Source organism: Sorex fumeus, unplaced genomic scaffold, assembly GCF_029834395.1.
Source record: "Sorex fumeus unplaced genomic scaffold, SorFum_2.1 ptg000009l, whole genome shotgun sequence".
Lineage (NCBI taxonomy): Eukaryota > Metazoa > Chordata > Mammalia > Eulipotyphla > Soricidae > Sorex > Sorex fumeus.
The window spans coordinates 31,656,335-31,673,743 of record NW_026606066.1 but is presented as its reverse complement, the minus strand read 5'-3'; the positions used below and the strand labels follow the sequence as shown (position 1 = coordinate 31,673,743).

At 41.7% G+C, this 17,409-nt stretch overlaps 1 protein-coding gene across 1 annotated transcript in view; it reads left to right on the top strand.

Annotated features, from left to right (window-relative positions):
• Positions 1 to 17,409, top strand: part of TTN (titin) — a 291,603-nt gene that overhangs the window by 239,638 nt on the left and 34,556 nt on the right. Inside the window, exon 276 of the mRNA XM_056110131.1 lies at positions 40 to 17,145. Within this exon, the coding sequence (XP_055966106.1) occupies positions 40 to 17,145 (17,106 nt within the window). The remainder of the gene's footprint in view (positions 1 to 39; positions 17,146 to 17,409) is intronic.

The window sequence follows — 17,409 nt, the reverse complement described above, 5'->3', positions numbered from 1 at the left end:
CTTTTAATGTAAATTTTTGTGTCTTTATTTCTCCTTTAGATCCTCCAGGACCACCTTCAAATGCACGAGTCACTGATACTACTAAGAAATCTGCTTCCTTAGCATGGGGCAAGCCTCATTATGATGGTGGACTTGAAATCACTGGCTATATTGTAGAGCACCAAAAAGTTGGAGATGATGCCTGGATTAAAGATACAACAGGAACAGCCCTCAGAATCACTCAGTTTGTTGTCTCTGATCTCCAGACTAAAGAAAAATACAATTTTAGAATCTGTGCCATCAATGATGCAGGTGTGGGGGAGCCAGCAGTGATTCCTGATGTTGAAATTGTTGATCGAGAAATGGCACCTGATTTCGAACTAGACGCTGAGCTCCAAAGAACACTCGTAGTTAGAGCAGGACTCAGTATTAGAATTTTTGTGCCAATTAAAGGTCGCCCTGCTCCTGAAGTGACATGGACCAAAGATGGCATTAACCTTAAAAACCGAGCTAATATTGAAAATACAGAATCATTTACTCTTTTAATTATCCCAGAATGTAACAGATATGACACTGGCAAATTCATAATGACCATTGAAAATCCTGCTGGAAAGAAAAGTGGTTTCGTTAATGTCAGAGTCTTGGACACACCAGGACCTGTTCTTAACCTGAGGCCTACTGATATCACAAAGGACAGTGTTACCCTACACTGGGACCTCCCTCTGATAGATGGGGGCTCACGTATAACAAACTATATTGTGGAGAAACGAGAAGCAACACGGAAATCTTACTCCACAGCCACCACTAAGTGCCATAAATGCACATACAAAGTGACTGGCTTATCTGAAGGCTGTGAATACTTTTTTAGAGTGATGGCAGAAAATGAATACGGAATTGGTGAACCGACAGAAACAACAGAACCTGTAAAAGCCTCTGAGGCGCCATTACCACCAGACAGCCTTAACATTATGGACATAACCAAGAGCACAGTCAGTCTGGCATGGCCTAAACCAAAGCATGATGGTGGCAGCAAGATCACTGGCTATGTGATTGAAGCCCAAAGGAAAGGTTCTGACCAGTGGACCCACATCACCACTGTGAAGGGGTTGGAATGTGTTGTGAAGAATCTCACTGAAGGGGAAGAATACACTTTCCAAGTAATGGCAGTAAATAGTGCAGGTAGAAGTGCCCCTAGAGAAAGCCGACCTGTTATTGTGAAGGAGCAGACAATGCTTCCAGAATTGGATCTCCGTGGTATTTATCAGAAATTAGTCATTGCCAGAGCCGGTGACAACATTAAAGTTGAAATCCCAGTGCTTGGTCGACCAAAACCTACAGTTACATGGAAGAAAGGAGACCAGCTTCTTAGACAGACACAGAGAGTGAATTTTGAAAATACAGCCACTTCAACCATTTTAAATATCAGCGAATGTGTGAGAAGTGATAGTGGACCTTATCCCGTAACGGCAAAGAACATTGTAGGAGAGGTTGGTGATGTTGTCACCATTCAAGTTCATGATATCCCTGGTCCACCTACAGGTCCAATCAAATTTGATGAAATTTCATCTGATTTTGTAACTTTCTCTTGGGAGCCACCTGAGAATGATGGAGGTGTGCCAATAAGCAACTACATTGTCGAAATGCGACAAACTGACAGTACTACATGGGTTGAGTTAGCAACCACTGTTATTCGCACTACTTACAAAGCCACTCGTCTCACTACTGGAATGGAATACCAGTTTCGCGTAAAAGCTCAAAATAGATATGGTGTTGGGCCAGGCATCACATCAGCATCTGTAGTTGCCAATTATCCATTTAAGGTTCCTGGCCCTCCTGGTACCCCTCAGGTAACTGCAGTTACCAAGGATTCGATGACAATAAGCTGGCATGAGCCTCTTTCTGATGGTGGAAGCCCCATTTTAGGATATCACATTGAAAGAAAAGAACGGAATGGTATTCTTTGGCAGACTGTGAGCAAAGCCTTAGTACCAGGCAACATTTTCAAATCAAGTGGACTTACAGATGGTATTGCATATGAGTTCCGTGTAATCGCAGAAAACATGGCAGGCAAAAGCAAGCCAAGCAAGCCCTCTGAGCCTATGTTTGCTTTGGATCCCATTGACCCACCTGGGAAACCAATTCCTCTAAATATTACTAGACATACAGTGTCACTGAAATGGGCTAAGCCTGAATATACTGGAGGCTTTAAAATTACCAGCTATGTTGTTGAAAAAAGAGATCTTCCTAATGGACGGTGGCTGAAGGCCAACTTCAGCAATATTTTGGAGAATGAATTTACAGTCAGTGGCCTAACAGAAGATGCTGCATATGAATTCCGTGTGATTGCCAAAAATGCTGCTGGTGCTGTTAGCGCCCCATCTGAGCCCTCAGATGCTATCACATGCAGGGATGATATTGAAGCACCAAGAATAATGGTGGATGCTAAATTTAAGGACACAATTACATTAAAGGCAGGTGAAGCATTCAAGTTAGAAGCTGATGTTTCAGGTCGTCCACCTCCCACAATGGAATGGACCAAAGATGGAAAAGACCTTGAAGGCACAGGAAAACTAGAAATAAAAATTGCTGATTTCTCTACTAATTTGATAAACAAGGATTCATCAAGAAGGGATAGTGGTGCCTATATCCTTACAGCAACTAATCCTGGTGGTTTTGCTAAACATATTTTCAACGTCAAAGTTCTGGACAGACCAGGCCCACCTGAAGGACCTTTAGCTGTATCTGATATGACATCAGAAAAATGTGTGTTGTCATGGTTGCCACCACTGGATGATGGAGGTGCCAACATTGATCATTATATAGTACAAAAGCGCGAAACTAGCAGATTGGCATGGACCAATGTAGCCACAGAAGTTCAGCTACTAAAACTAAAGGTTACTAAACTTTTGAAAGGCAATGAGTATATCTTCCGTGTTATGGCTGTAAATAAATATGGAGTTGGAGAGCCACTAGAATCTGAGCCTGTACTTGCAGTGGATCCTTATGGACCTCCTGATCCACCGAAAAATCCTGAAGTTACAACCATTACTAAAGATTCAATGGTTGTCTGCTGGGGACATCCTGACTCTGATGGAGGAAGTGAAATCATCAACTATATTGTGGAAAGGCGTGACAAAGCCGGGCAACGATGGGTGAAATGTAACAAAAAGACTCTTACTGATTTAAGATATAAAGTGTCTGGACTGACAGAAGGTCATGAATATGAATTCCGAATTATGGCTGAAAATGCTGCTGGAGTTAGTGCACCAAGTGCTACTAGTCCATTTTATAAAGCTTGTGACACTGTGTTTAAACCTGGTCCACCAGGTAACCCCCGTGTTCTAGATACAAGCAGATCATCTATTTCAATTGCTTGGAATAAACCTATCTATGATGGTGGATCAGAAATCACTGGGTACATGGTGGAAATTGCCCTGCCAGAGGAAGATGAATGGCAGATTGTTACTCCACCTGCTGGGCTCAAGGCAACTTCTTACACCATTACTGGTCTCATAGAAAACCAGGAATATAAAATTCGCATCTATGCCATGAATTCTGAAGGCATTGGGGAACCTGCCCTTGTTCCTGGAACTCCAAAGGCTGAAGACAGAATGATACCTCCAGAAATTGAACTGGATGCAGACCTACGCAAAGTTGTTACAATCAGAGCCTGCTGCACCCTAAGACTCTTTGTTCCAATCAAAGGAAGGCCTGCACCTGAGGTGAAATGGGCCCGGGAACATGGAGAATCTTTGGACAAAGCTAGCATTGAATCCACAAGCTCTTACACTTTGCTTATTGTTGGAAATGTAAACAGGTTTGACAGTGGTAAATACATACTAACTGTGGAAAACAGCTCAGGCAGCAAGTCCGCATTTGTCATTGTTAGAGTACTAGATACCCCAGGCCCCCCACAGAATCTGAAGATAAAGGAAGTCACTAAGACATCAGTCACACTGACCTGGGAGCCTCCTCTCATTGATGGGGGTTCAAAAATAAAGAACTATATTGTTGAAAAACGGGAATCAACAAGAAAAGCCTATTCAACTGTTGCAACAAATTGCCACAAGACTTCCTGGAAGGTTGACCAGCTCCAGGAAGGCTGTAGTTACTATTTCCGGGTTCTTGCTGAGAATGAATATGGCATTGGGCTGCCTGCTGAAACTGCAGAATCTGTGAAGGCATCAGAACGACCTCTACCTCCAGGAAAGATAACTTTAGTGGATGTCACAAGAAACAGCGTGTCTTTGTCTTGGGAAAAGCCGGAGCATGATGGAGGCAGCAGAATTCTAGGCTACATTGTAGAGATGCAGAGTAAAGGCAGTGACAAGTGGGCCACATGTGCCACAGTAAAAGTCACGGAAGCTACCATCACTGGATTAATTCAGGGCGAAGAATACTCTTTCCGTGTCTCAGCTCAGAATGAAAAGGGCATCAGTGATCCTAGACAACTGAGTGTTCCAGTAATTGCCAAAGATCTTGTCATTCCCCCGGCCTTCAAACTCCTGTTTAATACTTTCACTGTACTGGCAGGTGAAGACCTAAAAGTTGATGTTCCTTTCATTGGACGCCCTCCACCAGCTGTAACCTGGCATAAAGATGACATACCACTGAAACAGACAACTAGAGTCAATGCTGAAATCACAGAAAATAATTCAATATTGACAATAAAAGAAGCCTGCCGAGAAGATGTTGGACATTACACTGTAAAACTGACCAATACTGCTGGTGAGGCTACTGAAATCCTTAATGTTATTGTTCTTGACAAGCCAGGACCTCCTACTGGACCTGTTAAAATGGATGAAGTTACAGCAGATAGTATTACTCTTTCTTGGGGCCCACCTAAATATGATGGTGGAAGTTCTATCAATAATTACATTGTAGAGAAACGGGACACTTCTACAACTACCTGGCAGATTGTGTCAGCTACTGTTGCAAGGACAACAATAAAAGCTTGCAGACTAAAGACTGGATGTGAATATCAGTTTAGAATTGCAGCTGAAAACAGGTATGGAAAGAGTACCTACCTCACTTCAGAGCCTATTGTGGCCCAGTATCCATTCAAAGTTCCTGGTCCTCCTGGAACACCATATGTAACATTCTCCTCCAAAGACAGCATGGAAGTACATTGGAATGAGCCAGTCAGTGATGGAGGTAGCAAAGTCATTGGCTATCATCTAGAACGCAAGGAAAGAAATGGCATTCTCTGGGTTAAGTTGAATAAAACACCAATTCCTCAAACTAAGTTTAAAGCAACTGGCCTTGACGAGGGTATTGAATATGAATTTAGAGTTTCTGCAGAGAACATCGTGGGTATTGGCAAACCAAGTAAAGCATCAGAATGCTATGTAGCTCGTGACCCATGTGATCCACCAGGACGGCCAGAAGCAATCATTGTCACACGGAATTCAGTGACTCTTCAGTGGAAGAAACCTACCTATGATGGTGGAAGCAAGATCACTGGCTATATTGTTGAGAAGAAAGAATTGCCTGAGGGCCGATGGATGAAAGCCAGTTTTACCAATGTTATTGAGACTCAATTTGAAGTAACTGGCCTAGTTGAAGACCATCGATATGAGTTCCGAGTTATAGCTCGAAATGCTGCAGGAGTGTTCAGTGAGCCTTCAGAAAGCACAGGAGCAATAACAGCAAGAGATGAGATAGATCCACCACGAATAAGTATGGATCCAAAATACAGAGACACAGTTGTGGTTCATGCTGGTGAACTATTCAGGATTGATGCAGAAATTTATGGCAAACCAATACCAACCATCCAATGGATAAAAGGTGATCAGGAACTTTCAAATACAGCTCGTTTAGAAATAAAGAGCACTGATTTTGCCACCAGTCTCAGTGTAAAGGATGCAGTACGCATTGATAGTGGAAATTATATATTGAAGGCCAAAAATGTTGCAGGAGAGAAATCAGTTACTGTAAATGTCAAAGTTCTTGATAGGCCAGGGCCACCAGAAGGACCTGTCGTCATATCAGGAGTTACAGCAGAAAAATGCATACTGGCTTGGAAACCCCCACTACAGGATGGTGGGAGTGATATCATTAATTATATTGTGGAAAGGAGGGAGACTAGCCGCCTAGTTTGGACTGTGGTGGATGCCAATGTACAAACTCTCAGCTGCAAGGTTACTAAGCTTCTTGAAGGCAATGAATATATTTTCCGTATAATGGCTGTAAACAAATACGGTGTGGGAGAACCCCTTGAGTCTGAGCCAATAATTGCCAAGAATCCATTTGTGGTACCAGATGCGCCAAAGGCTCCAGAAATTACTACAGTGACAAAGGACTCGATGATTGTTGTATGGGAAAGGCCAGCATCTGATGGAGGCAGTGAGATTCTTGGCTATGTTCTTGAAAAAAGGGATAAAGAGGGAATTCGATGGACAAGATGTCACAAACGTCTGATTGGGGAATTACGCTTGAGAGTCACTGGCCTCCTAGAAAACCACAATTATGAATTCAGAGTTTCTGCTGAAAATGCTGCTGGACTTAGTGAACCAAGCCCACCTTCTGCTTACCAAAAGGCATGTGATCCTATTTACAAACCTGGGCCTCCCAATAATCCCAAAGTCACAGATATTACCAGATCATCTGTTTTCCTCTCTTGGAGCAAACCAATATATGATGGTGGCTGTGAAATCCAGGGATACATTGTTGAAAAATGTGATGTGAGTGTTGGTGAATGGACAATGTGCACTCCACCAACTGGAATCAATAAAACACATATAGAAGTAGAGAAACTGATAGAAAAACATGAATACAATTTCCGTATCTGTGCTGTTAATAAAGCTGGAGTTGGAGAACATGCTGATGTCCCTGGACCAGTTATAGTTGAAGAAAAATTGGAAGCACCAGATATTGACCTTGATTTAGAACTAAGGAAAGTTATAAACATAAGGGCAGGTGGCTCCCTAAGGTTATTTGTTCCTATTAAAGGTCGTCCAACACCAGAAGTTAAGTGGGGAAAAATGGATGGTGACATTCGGGATGCTGCTATCATTGATGTCACTAGCAGTTTCACCTCTCTTGTTCTTGACAATGTCAACCGATATGACACTGGAAAATACACTCTCACACTAGAAAACAGCAGTGGAACAAAATCTGCCTTTGTTACTGTGCGAGTCCTGGACACACCAAGTCCACCTGTTAATCTGAAAGTCACAGAAATTACTAAAGATTCTGTCTCAATTACATGGGAACCTCCTTTATTGGATGGGGGATCCAAAATCAAAAATTACATTGTTGAGAAACGTGAAGCCACAAGAAAATCATATGCTGCAGTTGTAACAAATTGCCATAAGAATTCTTGGAAAATCGATCAACTCCAAGAAGGTTGCAGTTACTACTTCAGAGTCACAGCTGAGAATGAGTACGGTATTGGCCTTCCTGCCCGCACTGCTGATCCAATTAAGGTTGCAGAAGTTCCACAACCTCCAGGAAAAATAACAGTGGATGATGTCACTAGAAATAGTGTTTCCTTGAGTTGGACAAAGCCTGAACATGATGGTGGCAGTAAAATCATTCAGTATATTGTGGAAATGCAAGCAAAACACAGTGACAAATGGTCAGAATGTGCCCGAGTAAAATCCCTTGAAGCAGTTATTACTAACCTAACTCAAGGAGAAGAATATCTTTTTAGAGTTGTTGCTGTAAATGAGAAAGGGAGAAGTGATCCTAGGTCCCTTGCAGTTCCAATCACTGCTAAAGATCTTGTCATTGAGCCAGATGTGAGACCTGCATTCAATAGTTACAGTGTGCAGGTTGGCCATGATTTGAAAATAGAAGTGCCAATTTCTGGACGTCCTAAACCAACTATTACCTGGACTAAAGATGGTCTTCCACTGAAACAGACCACCAGGATCAATGTTACTGATTCACTTGACCTCACCGTACTCAGCATTAAAGAAACTCAGAAGGATGATGGTGGACAGTATGGAATCACAGTGGCTAATGTTGTTGGTCAGAAAACAGCATCTCTTGAAATTATCACTTTAGATAAACCCGATCCTCCAAAAGGACCTGTTAAATTTGATGAAGTGAGTGCTGAAAGTATTACATTGTCTTGGAATCCTCCTCTGTATACTGGGGGCTGCCAGATCACCAACTACATTGTTCAGAAAAGAGATACAACCACCACAGTATGGGATGTTGTTTCTGCAACTGTTGCCAGAACTACACTCAAAGTAACCAAACTAAAAACAGGCACTGAATACCAATTCCGGATATTTGCTGAAAACAGATATGGACAAAGCTTTGCTTTGGAATCTGATCCAATTGTAGCCCAATATCCATACAAAGAACCAGGTCCTCCAGGCACACCATTTGTCAATGCCATTTCCAAAGACTCTATGGTCGTACAATGGCATGAACCAATCAACAATGGTGGAAGCCCAGTAATAGGTTACCATCTTGAAAGGAAGGAAAGAAATAGCATTTTGTGGACAAAAGTCAACAAAACTATTATCCATGACACCCAGTTTAAAGCTCTCAATCTTGAAGAAGGCATTGAATATGAATTCAGAGTTTATGCTGAAAATATTGTTGGTGTAGGCAAACCAAGCAAGAATTCTGAATGCTATGTTGCCAGAGATCCCTGTGACCCTCCAGGAACCCCAGAAGCAATAATTGTCAAAAGAAATGAAATCACTTTAAAATGGACCAAACCTGTGTATGATGGTGGCAGTATGATTACAGGTTACATTGTGGAGAAACGTGATTTGCCCGAGGGTCGTTGGATGAAAGCCAGCTTCACAAATGTCATTGAAACTCAATTTACTGTGTCGGGTCTCACTGAAGATCAAAGATATGAATTCAGAGTCATTGCTAAGAATGCAGCTGGAGCAATAAGTAAACCTTCTGACAGTACAGGACCTATAACAGCCAAGGATGAGGTTGAGCTCCCAAGAATTTCAATGGATCCAAAATTCAGAGACACAATTGTGGTAAATGCTGGAGAAACCTTCAGGCTTGAGGCTGATGTCTACGGAAAACCTCTACCCACCATTGAATGGTTAAGAGGAGACAAGGAAGTTGAAGAATCTGCTAGGTGTGAAATAAAGAACACAGATTTCAAAGCTTTACTTATTATCAAGGATGCCATCAGAATTGATGGTGGACAGTATATATTAAGAGCTTCCAATGTTGCAGGTTCTAAGTCATTCCCAGTAAATGTAAAAGTATTAGACAGACCAGGACCTCCAGAAGGACCAGTCCAGGTAACTGGAGTCACTTCTGAAAAATGCACTTTAACCTGGTCGCCACCACTTCAGGATGGTGGCAGTGATATTTCTCACTATGTTGTTGAAAAGAGAGAAACAAGTCGACTTGCCTGGACTGTTGTTGCTACAGAAGTTGTCACCAATACTCTAAAAGTTACCAAACTCCTAGAAGGGAATGAATATATTTTCCGTATAATGGCAGTCAACAAATATGGTGTTGGAGAGCCTTTGGAATCTGCACCAGTATTAATGAAAAATCCATTTGTGCTTCCTGGACCACCAAAAAACTTGGAAGTCACAAACATTACCAAGGATTCCATGACTGTCTGTTGGAACCGTCCAGATAGTGATGGTGGAAGTGAGATTATTGGTTACATTGTAGAGAAAAGAGACAGAAGTGGTATTAGGTGGATAAAATGTAATAAACGCCGCATTACAGATCTGCGTCTACGAGTAACAGGATTAACAGAAGATCACGAGTATGAATTCAGAGTCTCTGCAGAAAATGCTGCTGGAATTGGAGAACCCAGTCCAGCCACAGTTTATTATAAGGCTTGTGATCCTATGTTTAAACCTGGCCAACCTACCAATGTACACATTGTAGACACCACTAAAAATTCAATTACACTTGCCTGGGGTAAACCCATTTATGATGGTGGCAGTGAGATCCTGGGATATGTGGTAGAAATATGTAAAGCAGATGAAGAAGAATGGCAAATAGTTACTCCACAGACTGGTCTGAGAGTCACTCGATTTGAAATTTCAAAACTTGTTGAACACCAAGAGTATAAAATACGAGTCTGTGCCCTCAATAAAATTGGGTTAGGTGAGGCTGCATCAGTTCCTGGTACTGTAAAACCAGAAGACAAACTTGAAGCACCTGAACTTGACCTCGATTCTGAATTACGAAAAGGAATTGTTGTAAGAGCTGGTGGGTCTGTCAGAATTCACATTCCATTTAAAGGTCGTCCAACACCTGAGATCACTTGGTCACGAGAGGAAGGTGAATTCACAGATAAGGTTCAAATTGAAAAGGGAATAAACTATACCCAACTCTCAATAGATAACTGTGATAGAAATGATGCTGGAAAATATATTCTCAAGCTGGAAAACAGCAGTGGATCTAAGTCTGCGTTCGTAACTGTGAAAGTTCTTGACACCCCAGGACCTCCACAGAATTTGACAGTGAAAGAAGTGAAAAAAGATTCAGTTATTCTGGTATGGGAACCACCCATCATTGATGGGGGTGCAAAAGTCAAGAATTATGTTATTGACAAGCGTGAATCCACCAGGAAAGCATATGCTAATGTGAGCTCTAAATGCAGCAAAACAAGTTTCAAAGTTGAAAATCTTACAGAAGGAGCCATTTATTACTTCAGAGTTATGGCTGAAAATGAATTTGGAGTTGGTGTTCCAGTGGAAACTATTGATGCTGTGAAAGCTGCAGAACCTCCTTCTCCACCAGGAAAGGTCACCCTCACTGATGTGTCCCAGACCAGTGCATCACTGATGTGGGAGAAACCTGAACATGATGGTGGTAGCAGAATTCTGGGATATGTTGTTGAAATGCAGCCTAAAGGAACTGAAAAATGGAGTGTTGTAGCTGAATCCAAAGTCTGCAATGCAACTGTTACTGGTTTGAGTTCTGGACAAGAATATCAGTTTCGTGTCAAAGCCTACAATGAAAAAGGAAAAAGTGATCCAAGAGTGCTTGGTGTTCCTGTCATAGCCAAGGACTTAACTATACAGCCCAGTCTTAAATTACCATTTAATACATACAGTGTCCAAGCTGGAGAAGATCTTAAAATTGAAATTCCAGTTATTGGTCGACCAAGACCTAAAATTGCATGGGTCAAGGATGGTGAGTCTCTTAGACAGACAACAAGAGTAAATGTTGAGGAGACAGCTACTTCAACTATCTTGCACATTAAAGAAAGTAACAAAGATGACTTTGGAAAATACACCATAACAGCAACAAACAGTGCAGGCACAGCCACAGAAAATCTCAACATTATCATTTTGGAAAAGCCTGGTCCTCCGGTTGGACCAGTTCGGTTTGATGAAGTTAGTGCAGATTTTGTGGTAATATCTTGGGAACCTCCATCCTATACTGGTGGCTGCCAAATAAGCAACTATGTTGTAGAGAAGCGTGATACAACTAGCACCACTTGGCAAATGGTATCAGCAACAGTTGCGAGAACAACAATTAAAATAACCAAACTAAAAACAGGAACTGAGTACCAGTTTAGGATTTTTGCAGAAAACAGATATGGAAAAAGCATCCCTCTGGATTCTAAGCCAGTTATAGTACAGTATCCTTTTAAAGAACCTGGACCACCTGGAACACCTTTTGTGACATCAGTCTCAAAAGATCAAATGCTTGTGCAATGGCATGAGCCAGTTAATGATGGAGGTAGCAAAGTTATTGGCTACCATCTTGAACAGAAAGAAAAGAATAGCATTTTATGGGTCAAATTGAATAAGATTCCCATTCAAGACACAAAATTCAAAGCAACTGGGCTTGATGAAGGCCTCGAGTATGAGTTTAAAGTTTCAGCTGAAAATATTGTTGGCATTGGCAAGCCTAGCAAAGTATCAGAATGTTATGTTGCTCGAGATCCTTGTGACCCACCTGGTCGCCCTGAAGCTATAGTTATCACAAGAAATAGTGTGACACTGAAGTGGAAGAAACCTGCCTATGATGGTGGAAGCAAAATAACAGGTTATGTTGTAGAAAAGAAAGATCTACCTGATGGTCGTTGGATGAAAGCCAGCTTCACCAATGTATTAGAAACTGAATTTACAGTAAGTGGACTTGTAGAAAATGAAAGGTATGAATTTAGAGTCATTGCAAGAAATGCAGCTGGCAACTTTAGTGAACCATCGGAAAGCACTGGTGCCATTACTGCAAGAGATGAAATAGATGCACCAGATGCCTCACTGGATCCAAAATATAGAGACGTCATTGTTGTTCATGCAGGCGAGACTTTTGTCCTTGAAGCTGATATTCGTGGAAAACCTGTACCTGATGTTGTTTGGTTAAAAGATGGAAAAGAACTTGAAGAAACAGCAGCTAGGATGGAAATTAAGTCTACTATTCAAAAAACAACACTGGTTGTTAAAGACTGTATACGTACTGATGGGGGACAGTATATTCTGAAACTCAGCAATGTTGGTGGCACAAAATCTATACCAATCACTGTAAAGGTTCTTGACCGGCCAGGACCTCCTGAAGGACCGCTGAAAGTTTCTGGGGTTACCGCTGAAAAATGTTACCTGGCATGGAACCCACCACTGCAAGATGGTGGTGCTGACATTTCACATTACATCATTGAAAAGAGAGAGACAAGCAGACTTTCCTGGACTCAGGTTTCAACTGAGGTACAGGCCCTTAACTACAAAGTCACTAAACTTCTTCCTGGCAATGAATATATTTTCCGTGTCATGGCAGTGAATAAATATGGAATTGGGGAGCCCTTGGAATCTGAGCCTGTTATAGCCTGTAACCCGTACAAACCACCAGGTCCTCCTTCAGCACCAGAAGTCTCAGCAATCACCAAGGATTCTATGGTAGTGACATGGGCACGCCCAGTGGATGATGGAGGTGCTCAAATTGAGGGTTACATTCTTGAAAAACGAGATAAAGAAGGTATTAGATGGACCAAGTGCAACAAGAAAACACTAACAGACCTCAGATTTAGGGTAACTGGTCTCACTGAAGGTCATTCCTATGAATTCAGAGTTGCTGCTGAAAATGCAGCTGGTGTGGGTGAGCCTAGTGAGCCATCTGTTTTCTATCGTGCTTGTGATGCTCTGTATCCACCAGGTCCACCTAGTAATCCCAAAGTGACAGATACTTCCAGATCTTCTGTCTCCTTGGCATGGAATAAACCAATTTATGATGGTGGTGCACCTGTTAAGGGCTATGTTGTTGAGGTAAAAGAAGCCACTGCTGATGAATGGACAACTTGCACTCCACCAACAGGATTGCAAGGAAAACAGTTCACAGTGACCAAGCTTAAAGAAAATAATGAATATAACTTCCGAATTTGTGCCATCAATTCTGAAGGTGTAGGTGAACCTGCAACTATACCTGGTTCAGTTGCTGCTAAAGAGAGACTAGAACCACCTGAAATAGAACTTGATGCTGATCTCAGAAAGGTGGTTATTCTTCGTGCTAGTGCTACTTTACGCTTATTTGTTACCATCAAAGGGCGGCCAGAACCTGAAGTTAAATGGGAAAAGGCTGAAGGTGTTCTCACTGAGAGGGCCCAGATTGAGGTGACAAGCTCATATACAATGTTGGTGATTGATAATGTTACCAGATTTGACAGTGGTCGCTACAATCTGACACTTGAAAATAGCAGTGGATCCAAAACTGTTTTTGTTAACGTCAGAGTTCTTGACTCGCCAAGTGCCCCAGAGAACTTGACTGTAAGAGAAGTTAAAAAAGACTCAGTCACATTGTCTTGGGAGCCACCACTTATTGATGGTGGAGCTAAGATTAAAAACTACATCGTTGAAAAAAGAGAAACTACAAGAAAAGCATATGCTACTGTGACAAGCAACTGCACTAAGAATACTTTCAAAATTGAAAATCTACAAGAAGGATGTTCTTACTACTTCCGAGTCTTGGCTGCCAATGAGTATGGGATTGGTTTGCCAACTGAAACAACTGAACCCGTGAAAGTTTCAGAACCACCCTTCCCACCTGGAAGAGTAACACTTGTTGATGTGACCCGTAACACAGCTACAATTAAGTGGGAGAAACCAGAAAGTGATGGTGGGAGCAAAATTACTGGTTATGTAGTTGAAATGCAAACTAAAGGAAGTGAAAAATGGAGCACTTGTACACAAGTTAAGACTCTAGAAGCAACTATAAATGGCCTAACTGCAGGGGAAGAGTATATTTTCAGGGTGGCTGCTATTAATGAAAAAGGAAGGAGTGACCCAAGACAACTTGGAGTGCCAGTAATTGCAAAAGATATTGAAATAAAGCCTTCTGTGGAACTTCCTTTCAATACTTTCAATGTAAAGGCTGGAGACCAACTTAAAATTGATATTCCATTTAAAGGAAGACCTCAAGCCACTGTAAGCTGGAAAAAAGATGGGCAAACTCTTAAAGAGACAACTAGAGTTAATGTTTCTTCTTCAAAAACAGTCACATCCCTATCCATTAAGGAAGCCTCAAGGGAAGATGTTGGTACTTATGAATTATGTGTTTCAAACAGTGCTGGATCCATAACAATCCCTATTACTGTAATTGTCCTTGATAAACCAGGGCCTCCAGGACCTATCCATATTGATGAGGTTAGTTGTGACAATGTATCCATTTCTTGGAATCCTCCAGAATATGATGGTGGCTGCCAAATTAGCAATTACATTGTTGAAAAGAGAGAAACTACTTCTACAACATGGCAGGTAGTTTCACAGGCAGTTGCAAGAACATCAATTAAAATAGTTCGTCTGATAACAGGAAGTGAGTATCAGTTCCGTGTCTGTGCAGAAAACCGCTATGGAAAGAGCTCCTACAGTGAATCTTCACCTGTTGTTGCAGAGTATCCATTCAGTCCCCCAGGTCCTCCTGGTACTCCAAAAGTCGTGCATGCCACAAAATCTACCATGACTGTAAGCTGGCAAGTGCCAGTTAATGATGGAGGAAGTCAAGTAATTGGTTACCATCTTGAGTATAAAGAAAGAAGCAGCATCCTTTGGACAAAAGCAAATAAAATCCTCATCGCTGATACTCAAATGAAAGTTAGTGGCCTTGATGAAGGACTGATGTATGAGTTCCGAGTATATGCTGTGAATATTGCTGGAACTGGTAAATGCAGTAAAGCTTGTGAACCAGTCCCTGCAAGAGATCCTTGCGACCCTCCTGGACAACCTGAAGTCACAAACATCACAAGAAAATCAGTGTCACTTAAATGGTCAAAACCACTTTATGATGGTGGAGCTAAGATCACAGGATACATTATTGAACGTCGAGAACTACCAGATGGCAGATGGCTAAAGTGCAATTTTACTAACATACAAGAAACATATTTTGAAGTGACTGAACTTACTGAAGATCAACGTTATGAATTCCGTGTATTTGCAAGGAATGCTGCTGACTCAATTAGTGAACCATCTGAATCTACTGGACCCATTACAGTTAAAGATGATGTTGAGGCCCCAAGAATTATGATGGATGTTAAGTTCCGTGATGTTATTGTTGTCAAAGCTGGAGAAGTCCTTAAGATAAATGCAGACATTGCAGGGCGACCTATACCAGTTGTTTCCTGGGCCAAGGATGGTGTAGAAATTGAAGAAAGAGCCAGAACAGAAATTACCTCAACCGACTATACTACTTCAATAACAGTGAAAGATTGTGTCCGACGAGACACTGGGCAGTATGTACTTACACTGAAGAATGTTGCAGGAACTCGATCTATGGCAGTCAACTGTAAGGTGCTTGATAAGCCTGGGCCACCAGCAGGACCTCTTGAAATAAATGGTCTCACTTCTGAGAAATGCTCTCTTTCCTGGGGACCACCCCAAGAAGATGGTGGTGCAGATATCGATTATTACATTGTAGAGAAACGTGAAACAAGTCGTCTTGCATGGACAATATGTGAAGGACAGTTAATGACAACATCTTGTAAAGTAACCAAGTTACTCAAAGGCAATGAATATATCTTTAGAGTAACGGCTGTTAATAAATATGGTGTTGGAGAGCCCCTGGAGAGTGTGGCTGTAAAGGCATTGGATCCATTTACAGTCCCAAGTCCACCCACCTCTTTGGAAGTTACATCTGTCACCAAAGACTTTATGACACTTTGCTGGTCAAGACCTGAAACTGATGGTGGCAGTGAAATCTCTGGATATATCATTGAAAGGCGAGAGAAAAATAGTCTGCGATGGATTCGTGTGAACAAAAAACCAGTTTTTGATCTCAGGGTGAAATCAACAGGACTTCGAGAAGGATGTGAATATGAGTATCGGGTATTTGCTGAAAATGCTGCTGGCCTAAGCCTTCCAAGTGAAACTACTCCCTTAATTCGAGCAGAAGATCCAGTGTTTTTACCATCACCTCCCTCCAAACCCAAAATTGTGGACTCAGGCAAGACAAATATAACAATAAGTTGGGTTAAACCCTTGTTTGATGGTGGAGCCCCAGTAACTGGATACACTGTAGAATACAAACAGTCTGATGAAACTGACTGGAAAACTGCCATTCAAAGTTTCAGAGGCACAGAGTACACAGCAAGTGGACTAACAACAGGAGCTGAATATGTTTTTAGAGTAAGATCTATCAATAAAGTTGGTGCTAGTGATCCCAGTGATATCTCAGATCCACAGATAGCAAAGGAAAGAGAAGAAGAGCCTGTATTTGAGCTTGACAGTGATATGAGGAAAACCTTGATTGTCAAGGCTGGTTCCTCCTTTACCATGACAGTGCCTTTCCGAGGAAGACCTGTACCAAATGTCTCCTGGAGTAAGCCAGATACTGACCTCCGCACTAGAGCTTATATTGATTCCACAGACTCTCGTACATCACTTACCATTGAAAATGCCAACAGAAATGATTCTGGAAAATACACATTAACAATTCAGAATATTTTGAGTGCTGCTTCCCTGACCTTAGTTGTCAAAGTTTTAGATTCTCCTGGTCCTCCAGCCAATATCAGAGTACAAGAAGTAACCAAGGAGTCTGCAGTGTTATCCTGGGATGTTCCTGAAAATGATGGTGGGGCTCAAGTGAAGAATTACCACATAGAAAAACGTGAGGCCAGTAAGAAAGCATGGGTCTCAGTGACCAGTAACTGTAACCGCCTTTCCTACAAAGTTACCAACTTACAAGAGGGAGCAATTTACTACTTCAGAGTTGCTGGAGAAAATGAATTTGGTGTCGGTGTACCCGCTGAAACAAAGGAAGGAGTTAAAATAACAGGTATGTTTTAAAACAAAAAACCATCAACATATCTACATTAATTTTTCTAATATAGGGGCCAGAGTGGATAGTACAGAGGTAGGGCATTTTCCTTGCACACAGCCAACTCGGGTTTGATCCCTGGCACCCTATATGGTTCCCTAAGCTCTGCAAGGAATGATCACTGAGCACAGAATCAGGATTAAGCCCTGAGCAACACTGGGTGTGACCTAAAAACAAATTAATTAAATAATATTAATCATTCTAATTTTTCACTTTTTAGTC